Raw genomic sequence first — 10,797 nt, forward strand, 5'->3', positions numbered from 1 at the left:
GAGGTTGCAATGAGCTGAGATCATGCCATTGCACTCTAGCCTGGGCAACAGAGCAAGACTCCATCTAGAGAAAAAAAAACAGAAAGACTGGACGAAGAAACAAAATACAGATTTATCGGAAGAGTGAACTCATAGAGTCCATGCTAATAGGATGTTATTTATTTATTTATTTTTATTATTACTATTTTTGAGACGAAGTCTTGCTCTGTTGCCCAGGCTGGCATGCAGTGGTGTGATCTTGGCTCACTGCAACCTCTTCCTCCCCAGTTCAAGCAATTCTTCTGCCTCAGCCTTCCGAGTAGCTGGGATTATAGGTGCCCGCTTCAACGCTTGGCTGATTTTTGTATTCTCAGTAGAGATGGGTTTTCACCATGTTGGCCAGGCTGGTCTCAAACTCTTGACCTCATGATCCGCCTGCCTCGGCCTTCCAAAGTGCTGGGATTACAGGCATGAGCCACCACGCCCAGCTGGGATGTAATTTAATAGGAATAAATTCAAAGTCCTAAGTTCAAAATTGAGAAAAATACGAATACCTTTTTGAAAAACAAATTAGGCCCTGTACACTGAAAGAGCTGCAATGACATGGAGATCACCAGTTACAGAAATGGTAGTCTCGAATTGATAGAATATTGTATTTTGTCCCTTCCCCGTGATCCACGTACCAAGATCTTTCTCATTCAAAAGCATGTTATTGGCATTCCTTACAAACAGCACTCAAACAACAACACAGTTATAAGTGAACAACATAGAATACTAAGCAATACTACATATTTTTAGTAACAATACTAGACATTTTTCATTTTTGTCATCATATTTTGAGTTAAAGTGCCTAAGAGAGTCTGTCTAACCTTGTATGCCCCTCTCTTAAGAGTATAAGTGGCATGCCTGTAAAAAGACAATGTAAAAAAAACCCTCCAGTTTATATGTGTTCACCCTTATTCCTTCCAGGGTGCGGCTTAGTGAGTCTTACTCTAACCCTTGAGCCTGCGATCTTATTTCCTATAACATTGTTCATGTTTTAAAAACCTGTGAATTTTTGTCAGTGGCATACTTAATATGTTGCCACCCATTGAATGTACACTTTAATACTATCTGAGGTTGCAGTTTTAAAACACTGTATTTCTGATCTATAATTCAAATATGCTTATAAATAAATAGACTTCTAAAAGGATACATAAGAAAGTAGGTCCAGAGGTTGCTTCTGGGAAGGTGCCTGGGGAGCTGGGAGACCAGGTGACAGGGTGAAGAGAAATGTTTCACTGTATATTCTATTGTGCCTTTTTACTGTTGGTCAGTGTACATGTATGGCCATTCAAGTAAATCAGTGAAATGTCTTTGAAAACCTGTATCTTCTCCAGAATCATCGTCTAACCTAGGCATAGTCCATTTGCAAATCATACAACTATGACAAGCCAAAGATTTAACAAGTGCACCGAACACGGTGTGATTAGGTGGTTGTCATCACTTAGAGAAAATACTTTAATTAGTTGGATAGGTATATGAAAACCAGTTTACACAGAAATCCAAGGAGAACTGATCAGTAAAAAAAAAAGTGACAAAAGAAATGGTTTTTGTTTGTTCAAAGGAGGTAGAAAAAAAGAATAAGGGCAAAAAAATGCAATGAAATGTGCAGCACAAGGCTTGATACCTTTAACAGTGGAAGTCAAGAGTCAGAAGCTAGTAGATGAAATTAAGAACAGGCATGTAGGGCCAGGTGTGGTGGCTCACGCCTGTAATCCCAGCACTTTGGGAGGCTGAGGCCGGTGGATCACGAGGTCAGGAGATTGAGACCATCCTGGCTAACACGGTGAAACCCCGTCTCTACTAAAAATACAAAAAACAAAAATACAAAAAAAAAATATACAAAAAATTAGCCAGGTGTGGTGGCGGGCACCTGTAGTCCCAGCTACTTGGGAGGCTGAGGCAGGAGAATGGCGTGAACCAGGGAGGCAGAGCTTGCAGTGAGCCGAGATCGCGCCACTGCACTCCAGCCTGGGCAACAGAGCGAGACTCCATCTCAAAAAAATAAATAAAAAATAAAAATAAAAATAAAAGAACAGGCATGTAAAATGTGGAGAGCAAATGGACATGATCCTTATTGCTGCAATTTTCCAAATATATGAAATTCATAAATGTGCAAGATATGGAGAAACAGCCACTTCTGCTACATGTGCAGACAATGACCCTCAGTATGTGTCTCCTCCGTGTATATGTTTCAGGGGAGGAGAGGTAAGAGAAAGGGTTATATGGTAACTTCCAGCATTCCTCTTGATCTAGGGCTATAAAAGCAGCAGAATACTATATCTTATTGAAAGTGCAGCAAACAGGACATTTCCAGAATGGAAAGCAGGCATGGAAGCCTACTGTATCCCTAGCATGTGTTCACAGTTACCAATGGAAACAGTGGTTACTTTTAGTAGCCCTCCTGCTAAAATAACTTAAATTAGAAATGGGTTCTTGGCTGAAGAAATTAAGCAAGATTTCTGGTTAAAAAGTTTTAAGAAGAGGAGGAGCTACATGAGCATGTTCAAATGCCATCTTTAACTATAATAGAAATCTTTCATATTTCTTCAACAGGATACACCCATGCTAAAGTGAAAATAAAAGGTTTTTCTTTTCCTTTTCTATCCTTTTTTTTTTTTTTTTTTGAGACAGGGTCTGGCTCTGTTGCCCAACCTGAAGTGCAGTGGTACGATCATGCCTCACTGTAGATTAAACCTCCTGGGCTCAAGGAGTTCTCCTACCTCAGTCTCCCAAGTAGCTGGGGCTAGAGGCACACACCACTACACTTGCCTAGTTTTTTATTTTTATTTTTAGTGGAGAGGAGGTCTTGCTATGTTGCCCAGGCTTGTCTCAAATTGGTACACTAAAGTGATCCTCCCACCTCAGCTTACCAAAGTGCTGGGGTTATAGTCATGAGCCACCTTGTGCAGTCTCTCGGTTTTGTTGGTTTGTTTTTGTTTGTTTGTTTTTTTAGATGCAGTCTCACTCTGTTTCCTATACTGGAACACAGTAGCATGATAATAATAGCTCACTACAGACTCAACCTCCTGGGCTTAAGGGATCCTCCTGCCTCAGCATCCCAAGTAGCTGAGACTACGGGCGTGGATAACACAGCTGGCAAATATTTTTTAATTTTAAATTTTTTCTTTTTTGTTTTTGTGGGTACAGAGTAAGTGTATATATTTATGGGGTACATGAGCTATTTTGATATAGGCATACAATATATAATAAGCAGATGTATCACCTCAGGCATTTATTATGTTACAAACAATCCAATTATAGTCTTTTAATTATTTTTAAATGTACAATTAAATTATTATTGACTATAGTCACCCCATTGTGCTATCGAATACTAGATATTATTCATTCTATTTTTATTTACCCATTAACCATCCCGACTTTCCCCCAACCTCACCACTACCCTTCCCAGCCTCTAATAATCATCATTCTATTCTCTATCTCCATGAGTTCAATTGTCTTAATTTTGAGTTCCCACACATAAGTGAGAATGCAAAGTTTGTCTTTCTGTGCCTGGCTTATTGCACGTAATATAATGATCTCTAGTTCCACCCATGTTGTTGCAAATGACAGGATCTCATTCTTTTTTATGGTGAATAGTACTCCATTGTGTATATGTACCACATTTATCTTTTCATCTGTTGATGGACATATAGGTTGTTTCCAAATCTTGGCTATTGTGAATAGTGCTGCAATAAACATGGGAGTACAGATATCTTTTGGTATACTAATTTCCTTCCCTTTGGGTATATACCTAGCAGTAGGATTGCTGGATCAGATAGAAGCTCTATTTTAATTTTTGTGAGGAACCTCCAAATTGTTCTCCATAGTGGCTATACTATTTTACATTCCCACCAGCAGTGTACAAGTGTTCCCTTTTCTCCATATCCTTGTCAGCATTTGTTGTTGCCTTTCATTTTAACTGGAGTGAGATGATATCTCATTATAGTTTTGATTTGCATTTCTCTGATGATCAGTGATGTTGAGCACATTTTCATATAACTGTTTGCCCTTTTTCTTCCTTTGAAAAATACCATCTTTTGTCCATTTAAAAAATTGGATTATTAGATTTTTTTCCTAAGAGTTGTTTGAGCTTCTTCTTTATTCTGGTTATTAATCCCTTGTCAGATGGATAGTTTGCAAATATTTTCTCCCATTCTGTGGGTTGTCTCTTTGTGGATTGTTTCCTTTTGTGTGCAGAAACATTTTAACTTGATATGATCCCATTTGTCCATTTTATTTAGTTGCCTGTGTTTGTGGGATATTACTCAAGAAACCTTTGCCCAGCCAGGCACCGTGGTTCACCCCTGTAATCCCAGCACTTTGGGAGGCCAAGGCAGGTGGATCATTTGAGGTCAGGAGTTTGAGATCAGCCTGGCCAAAATGGTGAATCCGTGTCTCTACTAAAAATACAAAAATTATCCGGGTGTGGTGGTGTGCACCTGTAGTCCTAGCTACTCGGGAGGCTGAGACATGAGAATCACTTGAATGTGGGAGGCAGGGGTTGTAGTGAGCCAAGATTGCACCCCTGCACTCCAGCCTGGGTGACAGAGTGAAACTGTGTCTCAAAAAAAAAAAAAGAAAAAAGAAAAAAAAGAAACCTTTGCCCATTCTTGTGTCCTGGAGCATCACTTCAGTGTTTCCTGATTTGAGGTCTTAGATTTAAGTCTTTAATCCATTTTGATTTGATTTTTGTTTATGGTGAGAGATAGGGGTCTGATTTAATTCTTCTGCGTGTGAATATCCAGTTTTCCAGCACCATTTATTGAAGAGACTGTCCTTTCTCCCAGTATATGTTTTTGACAGCTTTGTCCAAAATGAGTTCACTGTACATGTATGGATTTGTTTCTGGGTTCTCTATTCTGTTCCTTTGGTCTGTGTGTCTGTATTTATGCTAGTACCTTGCTGGTGACAGTAGCTCTGTAGTACAATTTGAAGTCAGGTAATGTGATTCCTCCAGTTTTGTTCTTTTTGCTCAGGATGGCTTTGGCTATTCTGGGTCTTTTGTGGTTCCATATAAATTTTAGAGTTGTGTTTTCTGTTTCTGTGAAGAGTGTACTTTTTTTTTTTTTTTTTGTAGAGACAGGGTCATGTTGTGTTGTCCAGGCTGATCTCAGTCCTCCATTCAAGCAACCCTGCCTCAGCCTCCCAAAGCACTGGGATTATGGACATAAGCCACTACACGCAGCTTAGTATCTTTTACATAACTGGACATTCCTTCTCATTCTCTTTTGCTGGATTCTTCCCCTCTCTTGACCTCTCGTTGTAGTTCTCCAAGGCTTTTTTTGCCTTGTGGTAAAAAAACACAATGTAAAATTTACTACCTTAACCATTTTAATTTTACAGTATAGTAGTGTTAACTATACCTTATTATGTTTTTTCCTCTATATAAGCTCCCCTTTTCCTCTTCCCTTCTCTCTATACTCTTCCTTCCTAGGTGATCACAGCTAGTCCCTCGACTAAAATATCATCTATTTTGCTTTAGAGTAATTTCAGCTTCCCATCTCCTTACCTCCCTTCAGTTTTGCATATTCAGATTTTTGGATTATGTCCCTTCTGTTTCTAGAGTCTTTATTTAGAGTATATGTGGTCCACTAAATTATCACATATCAAGCTTCATTGCTTACCAGATTCCCTTTCATTTTCTTCTATCTTGAATCTATGTTAAGATGTTTTTATTGTTTGGTTATTTTCTCAAGTATTTTTACTGAGATAGTTTGCTTTAGTGGTGTAATTTTGGTAATCTTGAATAGCCTCAAACATCTTTTTGCCATCCCGTAACCAATCGGGGATATCTCGGCTGAGTATAAGATTCGTAACTTCTAGGCTGGGCACGGTGGCTCACGCCTGTAATCCCAGCACTTTGGGAGGCCAAGGCGGGCAGATCATGAGATCAGGAGTTTGAGACCAGCCTGGCCACTGTAGTGAAACCCCGTCTCTACTAAAAAAAAAATATATATATATATACAAAAATTAGCTGGGCATGGTGGCGAGCACCTATAATCCCAGCTACTCGGGAGGCTGAGGCAGGAGAATCGCTTGAACCCGGGAGGCAGAGGTTTCATTGAGCCAAGATCATGCCATTGCACTGCAGCCAGGACAACAGAGTGAGACTCCATCTGAAAATAAAAAGATTCATGACTTCTGCTGCTTTTTGTTTCAGTTAGTTTAGATCCTGTTGCATTGTATTCTAGCTTCTAGAGTTGATGATTAGTCCAGTACCCGTCCTAGTTTTCCCTTTATGGATAATTTTTCTTTCTTTCTGGACACTTGTAAGATTTTTTCTTTATTTGTAAAATTAATGAATTTTACAAGGGTAAAATAGATACTTGTCTTTTCTCTTTAATCCATCCTGAAACTTGGTTTCCCTTTTCACTTATCGACCAAAAGCTAGCCCAGAGAAATTTTCCTTTATTATTTACTTAATCGTTACCTCTCCTCCATCTGGTGCTTTTTCTCTTTTTGAACACCTGTATTTTGTAAAATAGGTCTTTTGGGACTATCTTCAAGTCTTTCTATTCCTTCAGTATTTCCATTTATTTAGCTTCCTGTTCTGTGCTTTGAGATAATCCATGTACTGCATCTTCCAGTCTCTTTATTTAGCTGTCAATAATGATCATCTTAAAAAAAAAATTCATGTTCTCATTTTGCTTTGAAATCTATACATGAATCTTCCCGGAAAAAAAAAAAATCATGTTTTTCCAAGTATTGCTTTTTAGTTTTCTAGTCTCTCAACTTGTTTACAAAGAACGTAATAAATTTTTTTACTCTTACATATGTTTTAAATTTCCATTAAAGTATTTGAATTTTATTTTTTATAAAGATATTTACTGGGGCCCGGTGCAGTGGCTCATGCCTATAATCTCAGCAGTTTGGGAGGCCTAGATGGGTGGATCACATGAGTCCAGGAGTTCTAGACCAACCTGAACAACATAGTGAAACCCTGTCTCTACAAATAAAAAAATTAGCTGGGTGTGGTGGCACACACCTGTAGTCCCAGCTACTTTGGAGGCTGAGGTGGAAGGATCATTACAGGTCAAGACTGCAGTGAGCTGTGATCATGCCACTGCCCTCTAGCCTGAGTGACAAAGGGAGACTGTCTCAAAACAAAGAAACCAAAAAACATATTTGTTCGGTAAGCTGACCGAATAATGAAATTTTTTGAATAATGAAATTTCATTTTCATTTAACTGTAATGTATTCCTTGGTTATATATTTACTCCAAATGCTTAATTTGTTGTTGTTGTTGTTTTTGAGATGGAATCTCACTCTGTTGCCCAAGCTGGAGTGCAGTGGCATGATCTTGGCTCATCACTGCAACCTCTGCCTCCCAGGTTCAAGCGTTTCTTCTGCCTCAGCCTCTCAAGTAGCTGGGACTATAGGGGCGTGCCATCACACCTGGCTAATTTTTTATTTTTAGTACAGACGGGGTTTCACCATGTTGGCCAGGCTGGTCTTGTACTCCTGACCTCAGGTGATCCACTCTCCTCGCCTTCCCAAAGTGCTGGGATTACAGGCATTAGCCACCGTGCCCAGCCATAATTTGTATTTTATATAGAGAAATCAATCTTATAAGATTATATAATGTCAGGACTACTGGGAATAAAGGAAGAATAAAATAGAAAAAGTAGTTTTTTTCCTGCCTTTTTTTTTTTTTTTTTTTTTAGTTTTGTTTTGCTTTGTTTCAGAGATAGGGTCTCCCCCTGTTGTCCAGGCTGGAGTACAGTGGGACATTCACAGCTCAGCGTAGCTTCCAATTCCTGGTCTCAATCCGTCCTCCCACCTCACCCTCCTGAGGCACTGGGATAACAGGCATGAGCCACTGTACCTGGCCTCTTGCCAATTTTTTAAATATTCCAGCACTTTTTTTAGGTTGTCTGGAAATATCCTCAGTTAAGGGATTGGTTTTCTCCCTTATCATATGTTTGCTGTCTCAAAGGAACACCTGGTAATCCTGACCATGCCTGCTCTTCTTTCCCTTTGCCCTTTGTTTTTCTGCTACTTTATACTTGAGTTTATGCCCCATCCTCAATTATCATTGCATAGAATTTGTTTCTATAGGTTAATAAGGAAGAACTGAGAAAATAAAGTTTAGCAAAGTGATAGAAATAAAAACTCAGTGACTGGGCGCAGTGGCTCACGCCTGGAATCCCAGCACTTTGGGAGGCCGAGGTGGGCAGATCATGAGGTCAGGAGATCAAGACCATCCTGGCTAACACGGTGAAACCCCGTCTCTACTAAAACTACAAAAAACTAGCCGGGCGTGGTGGCGGGTGCTTGTAGTCCCAGCTACTTCGGAGTTTGAGGCAGGAGAACGGTGTGAACCCAGGAGGCAGAGCTTGCAGTGAGCGGAGATCACGCCACTGCACTCCAGCCTGGGTGACAGAGCAAGACTCTGTCTCAAAAAAAAAAAGAAATAAAAACTCAGCTTAAAGGTAGGCTTAGCAGATATACTACAGCATATGTAGTTATGTGTTTAACTTATGCTAATATGTAATTCACACTTATTTTCTTACATTTTAATGCAGCATTGCAGCATTCTTCTCTTTATAGAGAAGACCAATCTTAAGGTTTAAGGATGAGGAGGGTGGTCATTGGTACAATCACTTACCACTTTACTCACATTTTTGAAGGGTCATTGTAGCTATCTTCATGGGCAGGCTGTGGGAACAGCACATCTGAAGCTCTAACACTCCCACATAGCCATATGCCTTTGGCAGCTGGAGAGTCATATAAAATCAGCCCTGACCCATGTTCTCATACTTATAAACACCTCTCTCTGGCTTACTACTTTAGTATTTATGAACTATTTTGTGGCAAGCTACTTAATCAGAACTTTAAAAATGGTTCGCTTTGGCCAGGCACGGTTGCTCACGCCTGTAATCCCAGCACTTTGGGAGGCTGAGGTGGGCGAAACACGAGGTCAAGAGATCGATACCATCCTGAGCAACATGGTGAAACCCCATCTCTACTAAAAATACAAAAATTAGATGGGCGTGGTGGCACGCACCTGTAGCCCCAGGTACTCAGGAGGTTGAGGCAGGAGAATCACTTGAACCTGAGAGATGGAAATTGCAGTGAGCCGAGATCCCGCCACTGCACTCCAGCCTGGTGACACAGCGAGACTCTGTCTCAAAAAAAAAAAAAAAAGTTCACTTTGATAATTAATTTTTTTTTTTATTTTTTCCAGGTGTATGGTTGCTGATGAAGTAAGTGTTTCAATGGTTTTTATGTCTTTTATAAGATTACACAGCTAGTTTTTGGTGTCTACTATTTTCCATGTACTCTTTCTCCATACAACTATATGTCTATATATGGGAATGGGGGGAGAGAGAAAGATGGGAGGGTGAGAAGGGAGGGGAGAGGGAATGAGAATGAATGAATGTGTGTGTTTGTGTGTGTGTGTTTGCAAGACATGCATCTGATACATATATTAATATTAACATTAGTGACCCCAAATTGTTATCTAGGATGCAGGAATGAGCTTTGAAATGCAGCCTGCCCAAAAAGCTTTTCTGTTATAATAGTACTTGCTTAAAAGCTAAAGGTTATTGTTACTTGTTTCCTATGAGTTTGAAATGTAGTGCTGAAATGGTATTTTATTATCACTCAACAGTTTGATACATTTAAATGGCATGTGCTTATATGTATCTCTATTCGTATTTTCTCTCTGAAATAGAGGCTCTTGTTACATGAACCATGATATTCTTTGTGTACATTCTCAGAGTAATATAAATCAATAAAGTTCTAATTTTTAACAACACTTTGAGAAATATGTTGCTTTTTTTCATTATATCTTTAAGAATAACAGCAAAATGGCTGGGCTTGGTGGCAATGACTCTTTTTCTAACTATAACATCTAGTCTAAATAAATGCCTATTGAATAAATGAAGAGTTCAAACTAAAAAATTAGGTAATTATAAATCAGCATGAACTATGAACCCCTATATCCACATTTCTATATAGGACTCATGTTATTCCTTAAGGAAATCCTTGAATTCTCTATTCATATTTTTCCTTAAAAAGAGACTACAGGCCAGGCATGGTGGCTCATGCCTGTAATCCTAGCACTTTGGGAGGCTGAGGTGGGTGGATCACGAGATGATAAGAGATGGAAATCATCTTGGCCAAAATGGTGAAACCCTTTCTCTACTAAAAATACAAAAATTAGCTGGGCGTGCTGGTGGGTGCCTGTAGTCTCAGCTACTCGGGAGGCTGAGGCAGGAGAATTGCTTGAACTCGGGAGGCGGAGGTTGCAGTGAGCCGAGATCGTGCCATTGCACTCCAACCTGGGCGACAGAGCCAGATTCTGTCTTTAAAAAAAAAAAAAAAAAAGGGACTACTACAGAGATAAGCCATTGGTGGGAGTCTATATGTAAGCACAACTAAATCACAATTAATTGGGAGAATTTTTTGATGATTCCACTTCTATTTTTTAACAATTCAGTTTCCATTTCCTTCATTTCTAATATATTTTGAAAAGTGTATGTTTTGCTGTTATTTTTTTTTTCCTTCTTTTTGAGACAGAGTCTCACTCTGTGCCCAAGCTGGAGGCAGTAGTGTGATCTCGGCTCACTGCAAGCTCTGCCTCCTGGGTTCACACCATTCTCCTGCCTCAGCCTCCCGAGTAGCTGGGACTACCGGCGCCCGCCACCACACCTGGCTAATTTTTTGTATTTTTAGTGTAGATGGGGTTTCACCACATTAGCCGGGATGGTCTCAAACTCCTGACCTCATGATCCCGGCTCACTGCAAGCTCTGCCTCCTGGGTTCACA

General features: G+C 39.7%; 1 protein-coding gene across 3 annotated transcripts in view; it reads left to right on the top strand.

Moving 5' to 3' along the window:
• ZRANB3 (zinc finger, RAN-binding domain containing 3) overlaps positions 1-10,797 on the top strand; it is a 338,584-nt gene that overhangs the window by 126,378 nt on the left and 201,409 nt on the right. For all 3 annotated transcript variants that reach the window (XM_011970281.1, XM_011970284.1, XM_011970283.1), the window contains exon 3: positions 9,212-9,230. In XM_011970281.1, coding sequence (XP_011825671.1) covers positions 9,212-9,230 — 19 coding nt within the window. The remainder of the gene's footprint in view (positions 1-9,211; positions 9,231-10,797) is intronic.

The sequence above is a fragment of the Mandrillus leucophaeus genome, unplaced genomic scaffold, assembly GCF_000951045.1.
Source record: "Mandrillus leucophaeus isolate KB7577 unplaced genomic scaffold, Mleu.le_1.0 Scaffold94, whole genome shotgun sequence".
Classification (NCBI taxonomy): Eukaryota; Metazoa; Chordata; class Mammalia; order Primates; family Cercopithecidae; genus Mandrillus; species Mandrillus leucophaeus.